Consider the following 27327-nt stretch of genomic DNA (forward strand, 5'->3'; position numbering starts at 1 on the left):
CCTGGTTGTTCTGGCTATTCTTGTTGTTCTGGTGTTACCATAGTTACCCTGGTTGTTCTGGTTCCATAGTTACCCTGGTTTGTTCTGGTTCCCATAGCTACCCTGGTTGTTCTGGTTCCCCTGGTTGTTCTGGTCACCATAGGTACCGCTGGTTGTCCTGGTTGTTCTGGTTACCATCGCTACCCTGGTTGTTCTGGCTATTCTTGTTGTTCTGGTTACCATAGTTACCCTGGTTGTTTCTGGTTCCCATAGTTACCCTGGTTGTTCTGGTTCCCCTGGTTGCCGTTGGGTACCAGCGAGGCTCCCCGGCTCCCCAGCTGCTCGGTGACTCTCTGGTTGAACTGCAGAGCTGAAGCTGAGTAGTGAAAACCAGGACCGGCCGGACAGATCTTCCTTAAAGGCCACTGAAGGAAGAAAACATCTGGAATCTGTGATCTGGAACAAGAAACTACACAAACACTGTTTTCTATCTGCTGTTTTCAGGTCGTCAAGCAGAGAAAACCTTCATCGACTGGTTCAGGGGAAAACTAAACCAGCAGTTTACCTGTAGATGAACTAAATGTTCCAACATAACTCTGAGTGACCCAACCTGAAGCTTTAATGACCTAAACTAACTTTAAATCAACATAAAAAGTGAGTATTTGCAGCATTTGAAGTCCAATGTTTGGTTGGCCCATCCATCCCACCCCCATCTCCTCAAACCTCATTTCAAGTCACCAAAGAAAACGTTGGAGAAACTGAAATCACACCAGCTTCTCCACCAATTGACTGGTTTAAATAAAGAAATTTGGTTGTTTCCCGCAAAGGAAGCTTAACTTTGATTGTAATGACTTAACATGCTCTTAGAACAAACTAAATCTTGAAATAAACTTCACTATCAGCTCTTTTAGTTTACCAGATCTCAAACGATGCTGTTTTCAAACATCTCGGTCAGAACTATTTCGAAAAGCTGCATGAATTAGCGTCAGGAATACCGATTGTTTTGGGTTCTTTAAAGTCTTTGTCCTTCACTATGTTTTCATTAAAATATTTAAAACTGCCCCTGATGATTGAATCTGCTTGTGACAAATAAAGCTGCTGTCTTCTTCATTGTTCCCGGTAGAACTTTTTCAGGCGGGACCGACCTGAACCAAAGTACGGGACAATCTCTGGCAAGTCGGTTCCCCAGGCCTTCCCCACCTCGGCTGGCAGCAGCAGATCTGCTTGGTGATGTTCCTGGCGATGGGCAGCGGAGCAGGGAACCGGGGCCGGAGACCAGAACCCAGGGACCCGGTAGGCACTGCCCTTCTCCTTCCGAGGATCCAACGCTGTGGGCTGGAGACGGACACAAGAACGGCTGTAAGGACGGGTCGTCAAGATCGTGAAGACGCGAAGCAGGACGGTAGGAAACCCGGCAGAGCGGCGGCATGCAGAACCAAGAACATGCTGTTTCCTGATTCCGCTCACATTCAAAACAGCCTCAACCAAACAAAGCAAGATGTAAAATCACAAGCCGCCGACGTCTCGGAGGTTTGACAGCAAGAGAAACGGGGCAGCAACAGAAACAGATCGACGACAGGAAGTGACAAGACCAAGACTCAGCGGTCTCTGTTTGGGTCGATTCCACCTGATGCTGACTTCAGTGAATCAACTGGACAAGAGGCTGGAACCATCCAATGTATCTTGATAAAATCTAGAACACTGAACTAAATGAATCATTTTTATTGGCAGGAAAACACAGTTTGATATTGGAAAATGTTTGTAAAGTCCTTTAGAAGTCCTGAAGTTAACAGGAACATCACTGTAGAAGGAGAGACGATCAAAAGAAAGAAGGAATACAGGAAGTGAAGTTGTTCAGGCATCTGCAAACCACAGAAAGAGATCAGACGAACAAACGGATCCTTAAAGAGGAAAAACACCACGAATGAGCCGAGACAGTCAGGAAAACATGAACCCTTTCTCCTAGAAATCACAGCAAAAAGACAAATTATTTAAATTAATGGAGGCTGAAAGAACACGTGTGATTTCTGACAACAAACGTTTGTATGAAAAATACGTATAATAAGGACTGAAATATAACTTTTATAAACTTTTTTAAATTAAATTTAGACAACAGAAAAGCAAAAGAATCATGGTAATTTTAATTATTTTACAGTGTTTCAACATAAATTACACTTTTAATTTTTTTTAAATTTATGCACATCTTGAAAAATAATTATTTTATAGATATTTGTCATTATTTTAAAGAAAAATGTTTAAAAAGGGTTGAAAAATAAATAGTTGAAATGTTATTTTACAGATTTTCTCTGCTGTGTTAAACTACAGATAATATCTCGTAAAATCACAGAAAAAATATAAATTTAGATGTGAGTGTTTAAATAAAAAAATAGAAATAATGTCCACATCAAAAAGTGATTTTTTTTTTACCAACATTAGTTTTATTTAAAATTTTTTTTACTGTATTTAAACCAGCAAATAACATTATTATTTTATTAAAGTAATATTTCCACTACATTTTAGAGCGTTTTTTTCTGCCATTTTGACATTTTAGTCTTCTAAATCTGTTCATAAAAGCTTCAGCACAGATTCTTGTTTCCATGAGGGAACTAGAATGTTGGAGTTTATTCCCTGGATAAATGTTTCTCATCTAAAACGAATCAGTTTCGTGTTAAAGACGTTTCCAGGAGACAGGGTGAGGCCAGACGGTTAATTAACCGGCGTGAAGCGTTGATTAGAGCGTTGCCGTCGGTTACCAGCATCCTGCAGCTCCTCATCCATCGGAATGCCGGCCGGATAAACAGAACTCCAGTCAGACTTCATGAAGAACCGTCTGAGAACCAACATCCTCCAAAATCCACCAAACAAGGAGCTAAAACTTCTCTGATTTCTGAACCAGGACTCATGGAGCTCATGAAAACTGGAAACATTAATTAAAAAAAAAAAAGCAGAAACATATCTTGGTGTTTAGGAGAATAATAATTTAATTAAATACTTCTGGATCCTGATGAGCACTTAATTAAAAAATGATTTTCCAGAAGGAAATATGTTTTACATTTCTTAAATCTTGTCCACTACTTATATTTCTAAAACTCAAAGTTGTGTTTCCTGCCATCACATACAACAAAAAATAAGTAAAATTAAAAAAATATTAATTTAGAATGTAGCTGAAACTTGCAAATATTAGATATTTCCTAGAAAATTAGGAATTTACTGAAATGTGTTCTGGAAAACAGAGATTTTTTAAAAAATTGCTGCTTATTGGAATTCAGCAGAGACAAATTTAATAACATTTGAAATTATTATTTATTATTTTATTTTTATTGTTTATTATTTTCTCTGTGTGTGAGGTGAAAGCTAAACTCAACTCACACCAACAGGGAATAAAACCACAATAACAATTATAGATACATGCAAGAAAACCATAAAAAATCATGTAAATATTTCTTCAAATTCTTCAGATTTTAGGACGAATAAATAAAAAAAGCTCAGCAGGTTTTAGAGTTCAGACGGATTCAGGAAGTTTCTGGTTGGAGTCGACTTATTCCTGATTCATTCCCAGATCGACGGAGTGTGTGTGTGTGTGTGTGTGTGTGTGTGGTGTGTGTGTGTGTGTGTGTGTGTGTGTGTGTGTGTGTTACTTACAGATACAGAGTCCGTGTGAGGCGTCGAGGATGTACCCCCGGCCTACAAACACAGCTATAGCTCCCCCTGGTGTTCACACAGAAGCCGTTCTCACACAGCCCCGGCTGCAGACACTCATTCACATCTACACACACCCATAGATTATTATAGATATTTAATTTAAATATATATAAATATATGGTAGAATACACTCATTCACATCTACACACACCCATAGATTTATTATGTGCTTAATAATAATATATATAAATAGCAGAATACACACATGAACGTGTGAATGAAACCCTCACATTAAGTCAACCTGATGTTATAATAAGTCTGACCGTTAGTTTCTCTACTTTAGAGATAATCGTTTGTTTATATCTGATAAATTCTGCTTTAATTCCTTCTTTTTTAGTGTCTGAGTTTATTTTCATCAGTGAAGACAAGATTCATCCATAAATGTGTCCCCAAAGTTTGAAAAGATTTTCTGAGATATTTTCCAAAATATATATTTTTTTAAATAATTTCTGACATTTTAAAGATGTTTTAATATTTTTGTGACTTTTTTTTAGAAATTATATTATTTTATGATGATATTTTGTGTCATCTTTTGAAATATTTTATCATTTATGATTTTGTAGATATTTTATTATTGTACATCAATTAAAATACTTTTTAAAACTTAAAAACTGTCAGAAAAAATATTAATATATATCTAAAAATTACAAGAAAATATTTTAAAGTTATTAAAAATAACAACAATCTGAAAACAGAATGGAACAACACCAAAATATATTTAAAAATGTCAAAAAATAGTATATTCATATGATTTAAAAAATGATGGAAAATTATTGAAATATCAAAAAATATTTTAAAAAAATATAAAAATGTCAGAAATTCCTAAATGTCTAAAACATTTCTGATAAAATAATTTGCCTAAAAAATGCCATAAAATATTAATAGAAAAATATGAACATTTATTTAAAGAATAACAACAAAATGAAAACAGGCAGAAACAATACAAAAAACATTTTAAAATTGTCAAATAATATTAAAATATCAGAACCAAATTAGGAGGTTTATTCATACAACCAAAAATAATGGAAACTACCGAAATGTTTTAGAAAAACTGTGAATATTAAACCACTTCTGAAATATATAAAAATATCTAAAAATTTAATATCTAAAACATTTCTGATAAATATTGTCTAAAAAATATTGAAATATCAAAAAGTCACAAAATATTAAAATACCTAAAATTATCAGAAAATATTAAAACATTTATAACATGTTTTAGAATGAATTTCTACTTGCATTATTTCAAATAATAATCTTAATATTAATAATCTCGTCTCAAAAAACCCAAAGTCCTGAATTCTTTTAATCTGGACGAAGTTTTCTTAAACAAATATACTTTAAAAGTTAAAAAGCCAAATCATCAGAGCAACAACCTGTAAAAACAGAAAGAGTTTCAGTTTCCTCCAACATCAAGGAAGTTTCCAGACGGACGATATTTAGAAGAACGTTTAGGAAAAATAAAAGTTAAAAAGGCGACATAATTAGACAAAGATGATAACAGACGTGACTCACCGACACACTGCGTCCCGTTGGCTCGTTCATATCCCAGATTACAGCTGCTGTTGCTTTGACCTGAAGACAAAAAGAAATAAAATAGAACAATGAATGAAACATTAAATATGTTAAAAATGCTTTTCAGAGTTAAATTATTATTCTAATAATTAAAAGTGTTGAAGTTATAAACATGTTTATTAAATGTTTGTTGATAATTTTCTAATATAAAAAGAATAAAGAGGAAAGAAGCATTTATGTTTGATTGACAGCTGGAGGGGCGTGTCTCTATGTTTGGACTGACAGCTGGAGGGGCGTGTCTATGTTTGATTGACAGCTGAGGGGCATGGCTCTATGTTTGATTGACAGCTGGAGGGCGTGTCTCTATGTTGATTGACAGCTGGAGGGGCGTGTCTCTATGTTTGACTGACAGCTGGAGGGGCGTGTCTATGTTTGATTGACAGCTTGAGGGGCATGCTCTATGTTTGATGACAGCTGGAGGGGCGTGTCTCTATGTTGATGACAGCTGGAGGGGCGTGTCTCTATGTTTGATTGACAGCTGGAGGGGCGTGTCTCTGTTTGACTGACAGCTGGAGGGGGCGTGTCTCTATGTTTGATTGACAGCTGGAGGGGCGTGTCTCTGTTTGACTGACAGCTGGAGGGGCGTGTCTCTATGTTTGATTGACAGCTGGAGGGGCGTGTCCTATGTTTGATTGACAGCTGGAGGGGCATGTCTCTATATTTGATTGAAGCTGGAGGGGCGTGTCTCTATGTTGATTGACAGCTGGGGGCATGTCTATGTTTGATTGACAGCTGGAGGGTGTCTTTATGTTTGATTGACAGCTGGAGGGTGTCTTTATGTTTGATTGACAACAGCTGGAAGTGACTGAAATTAATTGGGGGCGTGTCTTTGTGTTTTTTCCACCATCTGATTGGCTGTTTACCTAACAAGGCCTCCTCACCGCCCCATGTCCAGTTTCCTGCTCTTTAAAGGTGTGTTGCGTCATTCTTTACACGCTGATGTGAAGTTTGAAGCCAACTAGTGACCTAACAGGACTGTGTTTGAGGCCTTCAGGCCCACAGAGCTGCTATTCCTTCACTGTTAGTCACATCACTAAAGGCCCAAGTTTCTGAGGACCGGTGAGAGTTCTGTGTTTGGAATAAACCTTCAGAGGGTTCAGATGTTGGAACAGGATGAAGTCCAGAGATCCTCACAAACATGGAAGTACAGAAGTGTGGTGATGAAGTCAATTATATAAGCAGCTGCTGGTGAAGCATCTCCAACACATCTCAGTTATAAAGAAGCAGTCGATCACTCAGAGACAGAAATGTTTGGATCTGTGGGTTTTTTGAGGAATTGGAAGGTTTGGAGCTCGTAGTTTCAGAAAATACTGAGTATTTAGAGATCTACGAGTGTGACTATTAAAGAGAACAGCTGGAAAAACACTGCAGTGCTCAACAGTTTAGGATTTTTCTGCAATGTTAGACATTAATATTTTTTTGTTTTATATTTATGTTGTGTTGTTTTATGTCATGTTGTGTTGTTTTACATGCATGCTGTGTTATTCTACATGTGTGGTGTGTTGTTTTATGTCATGTTCTGTTGTTTTACATGTGTTTTATTGTTTTGTCGTGTTGTTTTATGTCATGTTTCGTTGTTTTATGTCATGTTGTGTTATTTTAAATGTGTTTATTGTTTTGTTGTGTTGTTTTATGTCATGTCTTGTTGTTTTCCGTGTGTTTTATTGTTTTAGGTCACCTGTGTTTTCAGGACAGAGGACACAGTCGGTGATGCCCCCAGGCTTTTCCGATTCCTCTGCAGCACATTTCTCTGCTCCTCAGACCAGGAAAGTGGAGAGCCTGCACTGCAGACGCCACATGTGAGGAAATACTAGCATGAAGTCGTTTATTAACAACAGTAAACTGTGTATGAAAAGAATCCACAGGTTCATCTCCAGGACAGACGTGTGCGTCTCACCTGTCCGTCTTTAACTTCTCTGAAGCAGTATTTGAATCCAGACTGCTGAGTGTAAACGCCGTCTCCTCTCACCGTCTGAGCCTGAACTCCACTTCTAGCCGGAGCCGGAGCGCCGGCCGACCCCGAGGAGGACGAAGACGACGTCCGTAGGTTGGACTGAACCCAGAGACCTGGAGGAAGACCAGGAGACAGAGAGGAGAAGCTGCAGAGAAACGTGGATGCTTCGATTAAACCAAAGCACTGATGTTCTAACAGATGTTTAAAAAATCTTTCCGAAATATTCTCAAAGTTTTGAAAAAATCTAAAAAAAATTACAATATGTTAAAATGACAAAACTTTACAATCTTTGTAAAAAATAATTTTCTCAAAGTTTTAAAAAATATTTTAAAAAGTCAGAAAATATTTGAAGTTTTAAAAAACATCAAAAATGTCAGGAAAATATCAAAAGTATATTTAAGAATTGTCAGAAAATATTAGCAAAATACAAAAAATTCAGAAAGTATTACAATATCTTAAAATTGAGAGAAAAATATTTAAAATCTTTGTAAAAAATGTCTCAAAGTTGTTAAGAAAAATCAAAATGTTAGAAAACATTACCATATATATATATATATATATATAAACATGTAAAGAAAATATTTAGACATCTTTGTAAAACAATTGCAAAAGTTTTCAAAATTAAATAAATTCGCAAAAATATTTATAGTATACTCTAGAATTGTCAGAAATATTTTAAAAATATAAAAATGTCAGAAAATATTAAAATATCTTAAAAATGCCATGAAAAAAATTTAATATCTTTGTAAAAGATTCCCAAAGTTTTAAAAAATCTCAGAAAACATCTAAAATATATTTTAGAATCAGAAAATATTAATGAAATTTTTTAGATTTGTCCAAAAATATTAATTAATTAATTAATTTATTTATTTATTAATTAATTAATAGATTTTGGAGATTGTGTTTTCTTAGTTTCAGTGACAGTGATGATTGACAGCTTCGTCGTCCAATCAGAGGAGTCGTTTCTGCTCCTACCTTCAGCACCTGGTGGATCTTAACACTGGCTTCAGGTGGATGCTGGACTCGGACCTTCACCATGGAGGGACCAGAGCTGCTCACGGAAATAACAAAACAAATACAAGGTAAGTATTAATAAATTAACCAAATAATGATGATAAAATATTTAAAAGATAGCAACAAATGTCAACAGAAAATAAAACAGATATCAAATAAATGTAAAATAAATATAAATTAATTAATACAATAATGTCTATAAAAATCAATAAATGTTTAAATATAATAAGAACAGAATATACTTAAATAAATGCAACATATGCAAATATAATATTAACATAAAATTTATAATAAATAAAAGAAATAAGTAAAAACTAAAAATTCTTAATAAAAAAAGAAATAAATAAAAACTACAAATTCTAAATAATAAGCCATGTCAGAAAAACATAATATTTAAAAATAAAAAAGACGTATGAGACATCTGAAAAATGTTATTAAAATATAAAAAGAAAAAAATGTGAATGAAATGGAATTTCAGAATGTTAGAAAAGCATTTTGAGAATCTGAAAAAAAGAATAAAATATATGAAAAATGTCAATAAAACATACAAAAAGATTTAAATCACAAGAAATGTCAAAAAGCGATTATTAAAAGATTAGAAAAGCAAAAACAAAGTAAAATAAATTGTAAATATAAAAGTCAATAGGAATGTCAGAAAGGCATTTATAAAATATTATAAAAGCAAAACATATGATTTTAGTAACTGAAATATATTAAAATAGTCTAAAAAAGAAAGAATAAAAGTGAATTAATTGATTATTAATAAATAAGTAAAACGTGAATCACCTTCTGATCTCGTCACTTCCTGGTTCTGTCCGAGCGGCAGCAGGAACTCAGACCGGGTCAGCTCCTGATTGGTCGCCGTGGCAGCGATGCCGGCGGGTCGGACGATCTCATTGGTGGAGGACGAGGAGGAGGTTGTCGGGGCGACGGGAATGTGGCAGAACTTTCCGGTGAAGTTTGGAGGACAGAGACAGCGGTCCTTCTGGAGACAGACGCCTCCGTTCTGACAGAGCAGCGGACAGAGGACTGAAAGGACAAACAAACAACCTGTTTACATGTTTGTTTACACACCACACAGAGAGGTTAAACCAATCAGAATCGAGATCCACACAGAGCCCGTTGTACCGACACTGGAGGTTTATTTATAAAGGTTCAGTTACACAATTTTATTTATTTATTATTTATTATACACTGCATAAGAACATGTTAATAAAAGAGTAAAATATCTGAACTATACAATGAAGTTAAAATACAAAATGTGGATTAAATAGGATCTAAAAATGTCGACAAAACATTCAGGAAATATCAGAAAAATAATAATTAAAAATATTAATACAATATTTAAACCTAAATTTAACATAAAAATGTCTAAAATAAAAACATAAAATTAATAAATATACAATTTCTTTAAAATGTAGAAGGTAGGAGTAAAATTATTAAAATTTTAAATTTAAAGTGTAAATATCAGAAAAATATTTTTAAAAATGCAAAAATGTTAGAATAATTTGAAAGATATCTATGTAAGTCATAATTACTAATAAAATATGAATACATATGTTCTATAAAATAAAAACATTATTGCTATAATAATAATAATAATTGTATGACTATGAATAAAAAATAAAATAAACAAAAGGAATAAAATAAACAAATAAAATAATAATCACAATAAATTGGAAATATATAATTTAATGAATTTAAATTAAGCAAAATGAATAAATAATACAATTTCTTTAAAATGTCTAAAAAGAGTGAAATTATTTCTAAAATGTGTAAAAATATCAGAAACGTATTACTAAATTTAAATAAAAATGTTAGAAAACAATCTTTAAAATATCATAGAAAAGTCAAAATTGTAAATAAAATATGAATATAAATTCTATAAATTAATATTGCTTTCATAAAATAAAACAGTGATAATAAAGTGGAAAAAGTCAGGAAACATATAAGTACAATATCTAAAAAAAATTGTAAAAAGGAAAAAAAACAAAATTATTTTAAAGCTTTCTAAAAATAGTCCGCAATTTGAAAAAACTGTCTTTAATAAAAACAGCTTTTTAAAATATTGACATAATATAAATATAATGTTAGAAAAAATTCTAAAAACATGAATAATAATATATATTTTTAAAGACAAATCCCAGCAGCAACGCTTCCTCTCTGGCAGTAAATCATTTTAGGTCCAGTGAGCAGATGTAACCTCTGCAGCGCCCCCTGGTGCTCGATTGAAACCAGAGGATTTATCAGATTTTTTTTAATTCTTTATTTTACCAGATAAGATCAGTTGAGAACAATGTCTCATTTACAACGATGACCTGGCATTTATCAGCCTGTTTTGGAACCGGAGCAGCTCTGAGTGGCTGGAAACGCTTTCTGACGTGATGGAGGTGAAGAACCGATGCCAGCAGAACCGAGCAGCCGCTTCCTGCTTCCTGCTTTCACAGGAAGCTGCTGCATTGTTGGAGAAGCTGCCGCTAATGAGGCCGAAACCCAACGAGGAAACCTGAGGCTGGAGTCGCTCAGACAGAAAACTGCTGCTGTCAGAGAATCATGTTTTATAGAAATGAGTCAGAAAAAAGTGGGTTTAATCTCATATTCAAGGAGCCGATGCTTTATTTAAACGGAGTACAGAGAACGTGCAGTGTGTAGAAAAACATGGAACAGACATTGAGAGTGAAAAATGACTTCATGATTACAAGAAAGTTCTGATTTCATCCTGAAAAAAGACCAAATCTTGGCTCAGAACTTAAATGATGCTGTGGATGGTGATCTCCATGGTAACCGATGCTACACAGCCAGATCTCCATGGTAACCGATGCTACACAGCCAGATCAAGGGGGCATGGCTCAGTGGGTAGAGTGGCCGTCTTGTAACTGGAAGGTTGCCGGTTCGATCCTCGGCCCGTTGTGCTCATGTCGAGGTGTCCCTGAGCAAGACACAGAACCCCTAATTGCTCCTGGTGGGTCGTGGTTAGCGCCTTGTATGGCAGCTTCTGCCATCAGTGTGTCAATGGGTGAATGTGACGTATCATGTACATCACATGATACATCTTTGGATAAAAGCGCTATATAAATACAACCATTTACCAGATCTCCATAGTAACTGATACTATAGACCTACATCTCCATGGTAACCGATGCTGTGTCACTGGATCTCCATGGTAACTGATGCTGTGGCATATTCAGTCGGATGTTGAGTTGTTTCTTCCAGTATCGATATCGGAACTTTAACTGGACGATGTAGTACCGACATCGGAACTTCAACTAGATGCACTGATATCGGAACTTCAACTAGATGCACTGATATCGGAACTTCAACTAGATGCACTGATATCGGAACTTCAACTAGATGCACTGATACCGGTACTTCAACTAGATGCACTGATACCGGTACTTCAACTAGATGCACTGATACGCGGTACTTCAACTAGATGCACTGATATCGGTACTTTAACTAGATGCACTGATACCGGTACTTCAACTAGATATACCGGTACTTCAACTAGATGCACTGATACCGGTACTTCAACTAGATGCACTGATACCGGTACTTCAACTAGATGCACTGATACCGGTACTTCAACTAGATGCACTGATACCGGTACTTCAACTAGATGCACTGATACCGGTACTTCAACTAGATGCACTGATACCGGTACTTTAACTAGATGCACTGATACCGGTACTTTAACTAGATGCACTGATACCGGTACTTTAACTAGATGCACTGATACCGGTACTTCAACTAACTATGCACTGATACCGGTACTTCAACTAGATATACCGGTACTTCAACTAGATGCACTGATACCGGTACTTCAACTAGATGCACTGATACCGGTACTTCAACTAGATGCACTGATACCGGTACTTTAACTAGATGCACTGATACCGGTACTTTAACTAGATGCACTGATACCGGTACTTCAACTAGATGCACTGATACCGGTACTTCAACTAGATGCACTGATATCGGTACTTCAACTAGATGCACTGATACCGGTACTTCAACTAGATGCACTGATACCGGTACTTTAACTAGATGCACTGATACTTTAACTAGATGCACTGATACCGGTACTTCAATTAGATGCACTGATAACGGTACTTCAACTAGATGCACTGATAACGGTACTTCAACTAGATGCACTGATACTTTAACTAGATGTACTGATACTTTAACTAGATGCACTGATACTTTAACTAGATGCACTGATACCGGTACTTCAACTAGATGCACTGATACCGGTACTTCAACTAGATGCACTGATACTTTAACTAGATGTACTGATACTTTAACTAGATGCACTGATACCGGTACTTCAACTAAATGCACTGATACCGGTACTTTAACTAGATGTACTGATACTTTAACTAGATGCACTGATACTTTAACTAGATGTACTGATACTTTAACTAGATGTACTGACACTCCTCCCTCCAGAGTCCCTGTAACCCCGTCAGGTCCACTTTCTGCCGGTGTTTCAGAGCTACGCTGACCCAGATCTCCAGATAGATCTCCACAGATGGACCGCATCAACACCCACAGTTTACTTTCTGCAGAACCTCGGCCAGAACACGAAGATGGAAACCCGAGGAGTGAGGAGGAGTAAACACGGAGAGATTACAGACGGAACCATGTAAACAGAAGGAAACGGGAAGAATCTGTCCGACCAACAGTTTGTTGGTGAAACCAGGATACCGGGGAAAACATGACTGAAGGTTTTATGTTCTGTAGATGAAAAAAATGAAGGAATTCTGACCACATTCTATACAACAATTAATGACGATACTAAAGGGAAGTGGATCTGCTGAGAACACGGGGAAATTATTTAAAAGCAGAAATCTCTTTGGTCATTTTGAATGAATTTGTGGTCAAATTGTGTGTTCCACTGGTCCTTCAGTGGTCATTCTACATTTTTTGTGGTCATTTTGTGTGTCTGTCGTCTTTTTTTTTTGTCGTTTTGTTGTTATTTTACATTTCTTCATGTCCATTTTGAGCGACTGTGTGGTCAAATTGTTCCAATAGTGCATCTTAGTGCTAATTTTGTATCTTTGTTTTCATTTTGTGTCTCTCCTTCCTCCACAACTTTTTTGGGAAATTCTGAGTAACTTTGTTGTCATTTTGCATTTCTTTGTGGCCGCTTAACATTTTTTGTGGTCATTTTGTGTCTCTTTCTAGTTGTTTCACACATTTTTTTGGCCATTTTGAGTAACTTTGCAGTCATTTTTCATTTCTTTGTAGCCATTTTACATCATCTTGTCATCATTTTGCATCATTTTGTGGTAATTTTGCATCATTTTGCATGTTTTGTGATCATTTTACATCATCTTGTAATTTTGCATCTTTTTGTGGTCATTTTGAATCTTTTTGTGGTAATTGTTCATATTTTTGTGGTCATTTTGCATGTTGTTTTGGCCATTTTACATCATTTTGTGGCCATTTTACATAATTTTATGGTCATTTTACATCATTTTGTGGTCATTTTACATCATTTTGTGGCCATTTTACATAATTTTATGGTCATTTCACATCATTTTGTGGTCATTTACATCATTTTGTGGTCATCTTATATCTTTTTGTGGTCATTTTGCATGCTCTTTTGGTCATTTTACATCATTTTATGGCCATTTTACATCATTTTGTTGGCCATTTTACATTATTTTATGGTCATTTTACATCATTTTGTGGTCATCTTGCATGTTGTTTTGACCATTTTACATCTTTTGTGGTCATCTTGCATCTTTTTGTGGTCATTTCGCATGCCATTTTATTCATTTTGCATGTTTTGTGGTCATTTTATGTCTCTTTGTGGTCATTTTGCAAGTTTTTGTTTTCATTTCATTCCTCTTTGTCATTTTGTGACTTGAATCACCAGGACTCCATCACCTCCACCTCCCAGCGTGGAGTTAATTCTGTCCAAATGTCTCTGAGAGGCGAACACGTTAACACTCGACATACGTGTGCTTCTGGTTGCGTGTTTGTAGTGACACTGTGAGATAACACATGAGGCTCCTTCGTGTGTTTGTGTTGCTGGTTTAATCGCTGCTTTGTGTGACGCTGATGTTTGCTAGGAAACCAGCTGTTTGACCTCTGACCTCATGATGTCATCCCCCTCCCCATATGTGTGTGTGTGTGTGTGTGTGTGTTACCTCACCGTGAGTTTAAATATTCACACATCACCAGCGAAACATCCCGGGCACATGTGTGTGTTAGCGTTGTGTTTCTGTCTCTGTGGGAATGAACGCTGCAGTTTTCTGACTTCGATGGACAAAAATTGAACGTTTCCGATAAAAAACGTCAAAGTTCCAGAGCGAGGACGGATTCTGAGTAACGATGAGCCTCCGGGAGACAAACATAAGAGGGTGTGATGTCCTCTGAGGCGATAGAAACCGACCCGTGTGTGAGAGTTAATGATAAATGAAAGCCACATGTCTTCTCCTGTACAGTCCAGCTTCCTTCCAGATGTGGCACAAATTGTTACACGAAAACCGGAGGAACAGCAAACAAATACGAGTCAAATCCTCAGAGAAGACAATAATAATAATACTGAGGGTTTTTATGTAGCTGTGTGTGTCTGCAGGTGTGAAGTCAGGAGGGTTTGTGCACACTGACCTACAAACAGATGTGTAACAGTGAACATCATGTTACTGTTTACGGAGTTTATTTGTCCTCCGAAGTAACACAGGTGTCCTTTAAAGCTGCTTTTTGACTGAATTTGACCTGGTTTTATTTCTTTGTGGTTGTTTTGTGTCTCTTTATGGGGGTTTTGTGTCATTTTGTGGTGGTGTTGAGTCTCTTTGTGGTTGTTTTGTGTCTCTTTTTAGTCATTTTGTGCTTCTTTGAGGTGGTTTCTGTCTAATTGTTGTCTTTTTGTGTCTGATTGTGATCTTTTTGTGTCTCTTGAATAGCTTTGCGTTTCTTTGTGGCTGTTTGTGGTCATTTTGTGTTTTTCTGTGGCTGCCAAGAATTCTTTCATCTGGCTTAAAGCTTTGTCTGTGGAGTGTTGGAGCTGACAAAGTTTATTAAATGCTTCTATACCAACCAGAAGCCTTGCTGTGATCTTAACCTGATAATACTGAGATTCAACTCCTATCTGGCACCAGTTTTTATCTACATGTTTACTGATAAGACTGTCAGATTTAGTGAAGCTGGACTGAACTTGTTTCGAGTCTCTGCAGGTTTATTTCTAAAAAGAAGTGAATTATCAATCAGATCGACTGATGGAAGACTCGATAAAGTGTCGTCGTGTGATTTATGCGGGACATAAAAGCCTTTAAAACGTGAACAGCTCAGTGTTTCCTCTGAACATTTTCTGACAGCAGCAGTGATTTAACGCCGGCTGACCTGGGATCAGATCTGACTGCAGAAATATTCACTGGCTCGGCTTCAGACTCCGACCATCAAAGAGCTGCAGCTCACATGACTCAGCTGGAGAAGCTTCACACATGTAGCCGGATTTTTCCTGCAGCAGATCGACATATTTACCTCGTCTTTCCCTCACGTGTTACCTGAGATTCCAGAGAATCACCAAAACCCAACCTGACCAGGCGAAGGTCGTCTGTTTAAACGCTCCTGAACCCCCTGGATGATGAAACCATTGCTTACTGGAGGAAGACTTAAACTCTATGACGATATCTCATTCTAGGAGACAGAACTGTGTGAGCTCATCTTCACATCAGACAGAGAGAAAATATAAACACTGACGTTAATGAGGTCAGTTTATATCTGACAGACGAGGAACGAACTGAAGGTTTGTTTCATCCAAACTTCTCCGTGTGACCAGATTCTTAGTCTAACAGGTCATAGTAGGGCTGGGCGATATGGCCAAAAAATAAGATCTCGATTTTTTTAGTCATCTTGGACAATTACGATTTTAATCGATTTTTGTTGTTTCTTTGCGGTCTGTTTGCTATGGCTAGTGCTAGCCATGCCGCACTCCCGTAGCTGCCAGCACTCTTCCCATTCTTTAGGAAGCCTCTGCTGGAGGTGCTGAAAGAGGTTAGTTGTGCTGCTACTCTTCATTTTCACAGTACTTTTGCAAACCTTGCACATGACTGTAGTCTGCTCTGTGTCAGTCTTGTCAAAGCCGAACCACTTCCATATAATCGATGTAACATGAGGCCCTTTTCTCGTGACCAACTCTTCGTCTCTGTTTGGGCGGAAGGAGATGAGAGGCGGAAGCAAACGCCAGTGCACAAGTCGTGAAAGGCAGAAGAAGAATCTGTATTGTTATATATTTAAGCTCGCCTCGATTTTACGATTTGGCAAATTTTCAAATCATCAGGTTTTAAAAAGGCAAATTAATCAAATTAATTTGATTTATTGCGCAGCCCTAGGTCATAGTAATCCTAAGAGCTTCAGTAGAAGGAAAGAAGACTTCATTTTTATATCTTCATTAAATGACCACGAGGGAGCACAACGAGATGCAAAAAAACCCACAAAGAGGAACAAAACCAACACCAAGACACACAAAACCACAAAGAGACCACAAACAAATGCTGCAAAATGACCAACACAGCCACAGAGAGACGTAAAAAACAAAGACACACAAACTACCAAAACAACCACACAAATGCACAAACTACCACAAAGAGACACAAAACAACAACAAAGAGGTTCAAAACTGACTCAAAGAGATGCAACTTCCCCAATACAAACAAGCACACACAAAATGAAAATGAAGAGACACAAACCAACCACATAGATGCAAAACTACCAAAATGACCACAAAAACACGTGACACAACCACAACACAAAACGACCAAAACAACCACAGACATCTTTTTACACTCTAAAAACGATGAATTCTCCACATTTTTCTTCAAGGGTTGTGAATTTTAGACCATTTCGTTGACAGATAGTTTACCAGAGTGCGGGTTTTCTCCGTTTTTTTTTTTTTCCGTTTTGTGATGTTTTGAATCTTTTTGTTAATTTTCTGTCTTTTGAGTGGTTTTGTGTCTCTTTATGATGTCTTGATTCTCATAAATCCTTTGAGTCTTTGTGGTCACTTTCTGTATCTGCAGATGTGTTATATCTCATTACAGTCTTTTACCTTAACTTTGATGTTTTTAAACTGGAAAATAGTCCATTAGCATTAGCCTCAGCTAGCTAGCTGAACCAGACAGTCGCTTTTATACAACTCAACACAACCGCCACAGTCACAAGTTACACAGTGACGCGTTTTATGGACTTTTACTGACGGTCATCTAACACACCTGGAACTCCACCTCAATAAAAACCAAGAGGCTCCCCCTGGTGGAACAACCCGGTACTGTAGTTAATCTACAACACATTACCTGACATTTTTAATCCATTAAATTGGTGTTTCTAGAGTGAAATCTAATTTCAGAAGCATCTAGTGTCCGTCAGGTGTAGTAAACTTTAAACTGAACTGTTGCTGTCAAAACACAGAAGCAAAAATGGGGTTTTATTTACGGCACGTATTAAACTTCTCTGCAATAAGTTAATTCCTATTTCTGACTACTAGGTGCAGGATTCTCCCATTGCAGTATTTAGACAAACTTTTCTTCCAGGAAGTGTTCCCCTTTTAAAGATTTCCCCTTTTTATTGTGTTCAACATTGAATTTAACATGTTTTATCCACAAGAATTCACAAAAAAAGATTCTTTCATGAAAAAATCCAAGTGAAAATTGATCTCTACAGAGTAATGTCTGTTGAATATGGACTCAAAGGGGGTAAATACTGGTGCAATCACTTGTTTTGTTTAGAATTGTATTATAGGTAGGTACTTTATTGATCCAGAAGTAAGTTAAGGAAACCAGAAACACATTAAACATACAGAAATCAAAGAGGATATAGAGATTTAAAACAACACAAAGGCAGAATTATGTACAAAATTTGTATACTAAAGCTAAAAACCGTGTCGATGGTGTGCAAGTAGGCAGGAAAATACAAATCTGTAGAATTAGTAACATGCAAATACCCAGGGATGTCCATTTATATACATATTTATTGACTGTACGCTGCAGAACTTTGCTTTTAATTTGAATTCTTGGCAAAAAGAATCCAATCTTTTCTGCAATAAAAGGGGGGAAACTTCCAGTGCATACTTTTTGTAACTCGTGCAGATGTTTTCCTCGGCAGCCAGGAGTTAAATGTGGACTTACAGACTCTGAATCCCGGTCCGTGGGCTCCGTCTCTCCTCCCTCCTGCCTCGGTGCTGCTGTACAGCGTCGTCACGTTGCCTCTCTCGCAGTAGTTGACACATCGGTCCTGGCTGCAGCGCACCTTGCAGATGGTCGGCGTGAACATCACCTGGATCCTCTCCACACCTCCTCCTCCTCCTCCTCCTCCTCCTCCTCCTCCACCCGCTGTCGCCGTCTGGCCTTCAGCTGGCGGAGGAAAGGCGGAGATCAGCAGCAGAAAACAGCAGAGCAGCTGCATGTTGAGATCTGCAGTCAGAGTTTGTGCTGCATCGCCAAACGCTCCCCTCCGCTCTGCCTCTGCCTCGCTGTGGTCGAGGGAAATCGCAGGAAAAAAGGAGGGAAGGAAGGAAGGAGAAAGCGAGCAGGCTTCCCCCTCCCCTCGGCTCGCATCGGTTTTTCCCTAAACACTCCTGAGTGTGAGCGAGAGAGAGCGAGGTAGAGAGATAATTGGAAGCAGTGTGCTGGACTGGGCTGGGCTCCAAACTAAATGTTTAGCAGGGATCTGGTCCATCGGTCCACGGAGAGAGCGAGCACGAGCACATGAAGCTCTCTCTCTCCTCTTCCTCACTCCTGTTCTTACTTTATTGGCTGGTCTGGGTCTGAACAGAGGCCTGTATCTCTGCACACAGTTTCATAACAACATTGGAGGACGTCAGGGTGATGATGCAACCCCAGTTTTAGGTTTCAGGGGGTCCGACTCACCCGAAGTCTTCAAGTAGCTGCAGATCGCAGAGTGAGGCACAAAACAACCACACAGACACGCAAAACTACCACAAAGGCACGAACAACTACCACAAAGACATGCACAACCACCACCAAGACACGCACAACAACCACACAGACACGCAAAACTACCACACAGACACGCAAAACTACCACAAAGACATGCACAACCACCACCAAGACACAGAAAACTACCAAAAACACATGCAAAACTACCACAAAGACACAAAACTACCACAAACACACACAAAACTACCACAAACACACACAAAACTACCACAAACACATACAAAACTACCACAAACACACACAAAACTACCACAAACACACACAAAACTACCACAAACACACACAAAACTACACAAAGACATACAAAACTACCACAAACACACACAAAACTACCACAAAGACATACAAAACTACCACAAACACACACAAAACTACCACAAACACACACAAAACTAGGAGGAAGACACGCAAAACTACCAGAAAGACACGCACAACAACCACCAAGACACGCACAACTACCACAAACACACACAAAACTACCACAAACACACGTAAAACAACCACACAGACACGTAAAACTACCACAAAGACACACACAACAACCACCAATACACACACAACAACCACAAACACATGCAAAACTACCACACAGACACGCAAAACTACCACAAAGAGACGGACAACAAACACAAAGAGGCACAAAACCATTGTCACATTGCTGCCAGATATTTTTCAAGTTTGTGTTTGTTTTTGTTGCAGGACTTTATCCACTAGCTACCGGTTGGTCACATTTCCTCCGTACTAAACACAGAAAAGCTTGCAGGGACACGGCAGCTGGTCGTGGATTTTGATGGATGATGAATTTAATTTCGCCAGAGCTCTTGTGGAAAGTATGAAGTGACTTAAACAGAGCTGCCTTCACCACCGAATAACTACAACAGCACAAATATCAGAGGACAAACACCCACTGAGCTTGCAGCTTCTGGATCCTACACTATTCTGATGTATTGTAACTGATATTTGCTGGTATCTGGTGGTCTTTCTACGGATTGAGGTGAAAACACCCCTCTGAAGGAGCTGAAGGATGAGTTCAGGTGGTAGGGAGTGGACCTTCAGCCAACATCAGGGTCTAAATCTGAGTAAATCCACTCCCTCTAAACCTGCCTCCTCGGGGGCCTCAGTCCTGCAGAGTTCCTGGTTCTGGGGCTGAATAGAGGCCGGTTGTTCCTGCTGCTGTTTGTCTATGAGCTCATGTCCCGACTGCAGAGCTGGAGCCAACGAGGAAGAAACACCACAAGTATGGTGTGGTGGAAAGTTATTATTGTTGTTATTATTATTATTAGAACCTCCATCTGATTGTGAAGGCTAAACTCTGACCTGAATATTAAAGCTGCTGCCACTCGTTTAAAGGCTTGAAGTCAGTAGATTCCCCTCCAGAAAGTCCTCTGTAAACCGAACCGCTGGTTAAAAATAACCAAAGTCGACTCTCACCCACATAAATGGAAAAAGGCCATTTCTTTGTTTCACGAGTTAATGCTGACAAAAGATTCAACACAGATAGAAACGAGGAGAAGAAATGAGATACGAGGGAGAGAGTTTGGTAACACAACCTTGATGGTTTGGGTCTTTTTGTGGTCATTTAGCTCCATTTTAATGGTTGTTTTGGACTCTTTGTGGGCATTTAGTTCCATTTTATGGTTGTTTTGCATCTCTTTGTTGTCGTTTTGTGTCGTCTTGTGGATTTTTGTGTCTGTGGTTGTTTTGTATATTTTTGTGGTTGCTTTGTGTCTTTTTTAGGCAGTTTTGTGGATCTTTGTGGTTGTTTTGTGTCTTTTTCTGTCTTTTATGGTAGTTCTGGAGTCTTTGAGAGCATTTAGTTCCTATTTGTGGTAGTTTTTGTGTGTCTTTTGGTGGTTTTGTGGATCTTGGTGGTGTTTTGTGTCTTTCATGGTAGTTTTGTTGTCTCTTATTGGTTGGTGTGCTTCTCTTTGTGGTTGTTTTGTTTCTCTATGTCCATTTTGTGATCTTTTGTGGATTATTTTGTGTTTGTGGTTGTTCTGTGTCTTTTGGTGGGTTTGTTTCTTTTTGTGGTAGTTTTGTATCTTTTGGTAGTTTTGTTGTCTCTTACTGGTTGGTGCGTGTCTCTTTGTGGTGTTTTGTGTGTCTTTGTGGTGGTTTTGGACTCTTTTTGAGGTCATTTAGTTCATTTTTATGGTTGTTTTGTGTCTCCTTGTGGTCATTTTGTGGTTCATTGTGGTGGTTTTGTGTCTTTTTGTGATAGTTTTGTCTTTTTTGTGGTTTTGTGCCTTATTGGTTGTGTCTCTTTGTGGTAGTTTTATGGATTTTTGTGGTTCATTGTGGTGGTTTGTGTCTTTTTTTTTAGTGGTTTTGTTGCCTCTTATTGGTTATTATGAACTTATTTTATACCCAACACCAACGGTACGGATATTTACCTGAGGTACAGGCAGGGAAAAGGTTACATGAATTTGCTGTTTCTGAACAAAGCTGCAGTGATTCTGAAAGAGTGCATTGTACAAAAAATTTAATTTGTGAATAAACTGTGAAAATCTGGTAGCAAACATTGCAGAAAAATATGTTTAAAGAGGGGGACTACTCTAACTTTAAGGAGCAGTCAAGATAAATGCGACAGAAACTGCTTGGAATTCAAGGAGCTACCACTTGGATGTTCCTGAGTGGGAAATGTGAAGAATTGTTGGGTCAAACTGTGATATTTTCTGGTTTTCCATCCTTTTTCTTGACCTTCTGACCACAGTTTGTACACAACACATGGCACAAATTTTGTTACTCATACGTTCAAACCAGACTGGCGACACCTCAGGAGTAATTTCTAAATGATCCATCAATAACACTCCATCGCAGCAGCTGAACAATAGCAGGAACTGTTTACTGCTCTGAACTGTGCCACTGCATTAGCGCTCACCTTATCAGAAGGACACAGTGAAAGCCAGCCGGCGAGCTCCATTAACACGACACAGATGGAAAAAAAAAACCAGCACATTCCTGCAATGTATGACTGACAGACGCGAGCTGTGTGCAACGTTTGTCTTTCAGCACCTACATATCAGCTGCTCACAGGTTGTTCTGCTAAATAATGATCCATGAGTCGTGGTATGTGCGTTAAATATATGGTAAGACTCTGTTAGCGTGTCTAAACATGACTGATTTTAATGTCTGCTCTGGTATCTTTATCACCACCGGAAAAACACAGCAAACACACAATCTGAGGTTTGGTCATAGAGGAATGATGTGTAATTATTAAGTCATAATTAAGCTAAAGTAATGATAAATTGTTGATTAATGGCAACAGTTATTATGTTTTATAACTAGCTGTGTAGTGAGGTCTTTTTCTGTGACTTTAGCTACTGTATGTCATTAGCTTCTTTCTGTGACTTAAGTCATGTTTTTAGCTTCTTTCTGTGACTTTAGCTGTGTAGTTAGCCTCTCTCTGTGACTTTAGCTGTATCATTAGCTTCTTTCTGTGACTTTTGCTGTATCATTAGCTTCTTTCTGGGACTTAGCTTCTTTCTGTGGCTTTAGCTGTGTTAGCTTCTTTCTGTGACTTTAGCTGTAACATTAGCTTCTTTCTGTGACTTTAGCTGTATCATTAGCTTCTTTCTGTGACTAGCTGTGAAGTTACTTTCCTTCTTGGATTTCAGCTAGTTTCTTGCTGTGTAAGTAGCTGCTATGGCCTCAGTTGTGTTCTTAACCTCCTTCTGCAAGTTCAGTTGTGTCAAAAGCTTTTTTCTGTGACTTCAGCTGTATCATTAGCATCCTTCTTTGACTTTAGCATTACAGTTAGGCATTTTAATTAACTTAAGCTGTGTCGTTAGCTTATATTTGTGACAGTAGCTGTATTGTCCTTCTATGACTAGAGTTTTAGTTAACTCGTTTCTGTGGCTGTAGCTATGTCATTAGGTTCTTTCTGTGATTTTTAGCTGTGCTGTTAGCGCCTTTCTGCAACTAGCAGTGTCATTAGCGTTCTTCTATGACTTTAGCTCTTTTTTCTGCTTCTTGCTATGACTTTAGCTGCGTCATTAACTTCTTTTTATTACTTTAGCTATATCGATAGTCTGTGACTAACCATGTACTTAGTTGGTTTGCTTTGATTTTAGCTGCATAGTTAGCTTCTATGAATTTAGCTGTGGATTTACCTTGCTTTTAGCTATGCAGTTAGCTGTATTTCTATGGCTTTAGCTGTCTAGTTAGCATCTATCTATGATTTTAGCTGCGTAGTTAGCAAGCTCTTTATAGCTTTAGCTGTTTAGTGAGTTTCTTTCTATGATTTTAGCTGCATATTGCACTTCTTTCTACAGTGACATTATCTTCATCAGATAAACACAGCAAACATAAACGCTGAGGTTTTAGTCATAGAGGAAAGGTGTGAAGTTGAGTCAAAATTAATCTTAACTACTAACAACTTAGTATGCTGTTATTTTGATTTTTTTTTTTTTTTATCTTTAATTCCAGTCTTTTCCTCAAAGACACATGAGAAACAAGGTGGTCTTAGAATCACGGTGGTCCTATATTTCAGCCAACACAGTTTGTAGTACATAAATTGCATTGGTGTGCATCACATGAACTCACCTGTGGGACCAGTGAAGTGGACGGTGTACTGGCCCTTCTGAGTGTGGAAAGTCTTCAGGCTGGTTTTTACTGAAGATGATGATGATGAGTTGGAAGATGAAGTCACAGTGTTCAGTTTCTTCTTCTCCTTCTCAATGTGCTTCATCAGCAGGGCGGCCATCTTGTCTCCTTTTCCTCCCCGGGACACAGTTTTCCTCAGCAGCATCGCCTGGGCCTCCCTCAGACTATAGCACACACAAAAACACATTATACGTGCAAAGATACAACAAACTCACTACATATCCTTACAAATACAACATAGACTACGTATATACATGTTGAAACACATAATATACCAAAATATGTCAGATATAAAGCATGTACACACGACAGTAAAACATGACTTGAGCCAATAAAGTCCAACTTTTTCAGCCTTTTAAAAACCAACATAAGAGCAAATCTGGACGAAAAAAGAAGAATCAAAGCGTGTCGTCTAAAGCTATCTGAGTTTAGTTGTGTAGTTAGCTTCTCTGTGTGACTTTAGCTGTATTGTTAGCTTCTTTCTGTGACTTTAGCTGTATTGTTAGTGTCTTTCTATGACTTTAGCTATATCATTAGCTTCTTACTATAACTTTACCTGTATCATTAGCTTTTTTCTACTACTCTACTTGTATTAACTTTTCTATGACTTTAGCTGTATTCTTACCTTCCTTTTCTGAATTTTAGCTGCAGTTGTTTCATTAGCTTCTTTCTGTGACTTTAGCTGTATCATTAGCTCCTTTTTGTGACTAGCTGTATCATTAACTTCTTTCTGTGTCGTTAGCATCTTTCTGTGACTTTAGCTCTATCGTTGACTTCCCTCTGTGACTAGCTGTATTGTTAGCGTCTTTCTGTGACTTCAACAAATTAGTTTATATCTTTTTATGACTTTAGCTTCGTAGATACCTTACTTCTTTGACCTTAGCTGTGTACTTAGTAGGGCTGGACCCAAATATCCGAATATTCCGCCGTGACGGTGGTATTTGGATATTTATTTTGAGACCCCCCACCCCCGGACCATGTCGAGTGAACAGTATTCGTTTCACCGACGTGTCCTCCCTTCGGCCGTTACTATAGGAACCGTTTCCAATATTCTCCTCGCGCGGACCCCTCACCTGGACGTTAAGAACCGAGCCGAATGTTCGGTCCGTCCTCCGTTTACTTACCAGCCCGATCTCACGAGGATTCGTGAAACTGTCACGTAAGTTTTAGTTTCGGTTTCGTGCGCACCAACACGATTTCGTCATGTTTTTCGTGCCGCTCACCACGAAATGCGCACCAATGTATTTTAAACGGCGGACTTTTCGTGCCACTCAGAACGTATTTCAAAAGAATGTGTATATTATATTTTTAATGTAAAACCGTGGCGAATCCAACGCTATATTTTGCATGACATCGTCCCTAAACATAACCCTAACCATAAGCCGGTGGTACACTTACCAATTTGCATAGGAATTTCAAGAATGTCCGGCGGCCGGTGGCCGCAAACGCGATCACACAAGCAGTATACGCCGATGGACAGCTTAGATCGTCATGAATCCGCCGGTATAAACCACTTTCAGATGTGATTACCACAGCGAAAAACATTTCGTGGTGAGCGGCACGAAAAACATGACGAAATCGTGTTGGTGCGCACGAAACCGAAACTAAAACTTACGTGACAGTTTCACGAATCCCCGTGAGACCGGGTTGTACTTACAGCGTCTGACGTTAGGAACCGAAGCGAATGTTCGTTCCCCCATCCGTCACCGTGCGCAACCCCCCGGATATTCGTCATTAATAGGGGCCGAATATTCGAAGCCCAGAAACTGCTATTCAAACAGACAAATATATGTCTATGGCTATTCGGGCCAGCCCTAGTACTTAGTTGCCTTTCTATGACTTTTAGCTGGGTATTTCGCAGTCTTGCTATGACTTTAGTTTAGCTGATTTTAGCAGTGTAGTTATCGTACTTTCCTTGCCTTTAGCTATGTAGTTAGCTGTCTTTCTATGGCTTTAGCTGTGTAGTTAGCATCAGTCTATGACTGTATCTAGGTAGTTAGCAGTCTTGCTATGATGTAAGAAGCTAACAATTCAACTATGACTTTAGCTGCAGTTACCTTACTTTCTTGCCTTTAGCTATGTAGTTAGCTGTTTTTCTATGACTTTAGCAGCATAGTTAGCTTCTTTCTACAACTTAAGTACATACTGAGCATCCTTTTATGACATTAGCTACATAATTAGCTTCTTTCTATGAATTCAGCCATTTGGTTTGTGGTGTTTTCATATCTATGACAGTAGAAACTGCAGTGTTTTAATTTATAGCTCTGTTTTCCAGCAAATTCAAAAAGATGTTTTCACAGAAATCAAACATTTCTCATTATTTTAGACAGTGAAACAGATGTCAGAAAGTCAGATAAAGATTCTAACTCAGTTTTGACAAGGTATGTAGTGCTGCGTTTTGCCTTTGTAGGGCATGAAACTGTCTGAGAAAATGATTTAAAATGGCCTTGGACAGCGTGATGAAAAGCAGCAGCAGAGAGAACAAACAGCATAGATTAATCTGCTGGAGTCCAGAGCTGATAACCAACACTCATTCACAGAGACGCCCTGCAGTCTGATGCAAGTTTATTTTTCATTCCTGTTGTGTGTCTCAACTTGCATGTTACAGCTGCTGCTTTTGTGAGCAGATATTCACTTTTATGGGCCACACAAATGTGGACAGAGCAGATAAAACCAACAGTCTGTGGGAGGCTGCAGTGGATTTATGGCTGGACAAAGATTTGAACAGCATTTTCCAGCGTTCAGCTTTAAAACTTCACATCGGGTGTTAATGGATTTTACAGGCACATGCTATTTAGAAAAAAAAGTGAATCATTGGAGTCAGTGGCTGTAAATACTACTTAATGCTCGTAATGTTTCTAAGAGTTCTGCACTAAATAAAGCACAACTAATAAAACACCTGGATCCTGAGCTGCAGCATTCAGACTCCAGAATCAGATCTTCCATCTTCCCACAGTCCATCCTGACCTGGGCTATGACCTCTGACCTCTGGGTCATGTTGACCATTTAAATCTGGTTTCACACTAGTAGAGATTTCAAAGATTTAAATCCTCCTCATTCTGGCTGTTTCTCAGAGCAAAAATCTGGTAGTTCCCTCTTGTGCTTAAAGGTCACGAATGTTTTTATAATGTCAAGATTGATATACAAAGTTCAGAGTTTAAAACTAAAAAAATGCTCTCCAGCTGCCAGGTTGAAAGCTGATGTTCAGAGGAAAATGAGGAGAAAAGAAGAAAGTTCTGCAGTTTGTAGTTGACACAGTGTTTGATCAGGTGAAGAGCTCCACCTGCTGACTGAACACACAACTGATCAGCATGAACAAGAAACAGAAAGTGATGTGAGGAAGAGGAAAACAAGAGATGTGGAGGAAGAAGACGAAGAAGAAGACAAAGAAGAAGACGAAGAAAACATAGATGATGACGAAGATGAAGACGAAGAAGAAGACAAAGAACACTAAGAAGAAGACGACAAAGAAGAAGACGAAGAAAACAGATGATGACGAAGATGAAGAAGACGAAGAAGAAGACAAAGAACACTAAG

The 27327-nt window shown here is 38.1% G+C and overlaps 1 protein-coding gene across 1 annotated transcript in view; it reads right to left on the reverse strand.

The window, feature by feature from the left end:
- LOC110972596 (latent-transforming growth factor beta-binding protein 2) overlaps positions 1 to 27327 on the reverse strand; it is a 64700-nt gene that overhangs the window by 22274 nt on the left and 15099 nt on the right. Inside the window, 17 exon segments of the mRNA XM_051958228.1 lie at positions 257 to 389; positions 391 to 404; positions 1125 to 1185; positions 1188 to 1235; positions 1238 to 1314; positions 3622 to 3661; positions 3663 to 3745; positions 5194 to 5253; positions 6932 to 6968; positions 6970 to 7032; positions 7151 to 7299; positions 7302 to 7320; positions 8183 to 8258; positions 8926 to 8944; positions 9008 to 9250; positions 18355 to 18573; positions 23731 to 23954. Of these exon segments, the coding sequence (XP_051814188.1) occupies positions 257 to 389; positions 391 to 404; positions 1125 to 1185; positions 1188 to 1235; positions 1238 to 1314; positions 3622 to 3661; positions 3663 to 3745; positions 5194 to 5253; positions 6932 to 6968; positions 6970 to 7032; positions 7151 to 7299; positions 7302 to 7320; positions 8183 to 8258; positions 8926 to 8944; positions 9008 to 9250; positions 18355 to 18573; positions 23731 to 23954 (1565 nt within the window).

The sequence above is a fragment of the Acanthochromis polyacanthus genome, chromosome 13, assembly GCF_021347895.1.
Source record: "Acanthochromis polyacanthus isolate Apoly-LR-REF ecotype Palm Island chromosome 13, KAUST_Apoly_ChrSc, whole genome shotgun sequence".
Lineage (NCBI taxonomy): Eukaryota > Metazoa > Chordata > Actinopteri > Pomacentridae > Acanthochromis > Acanthochromis polyacanthus.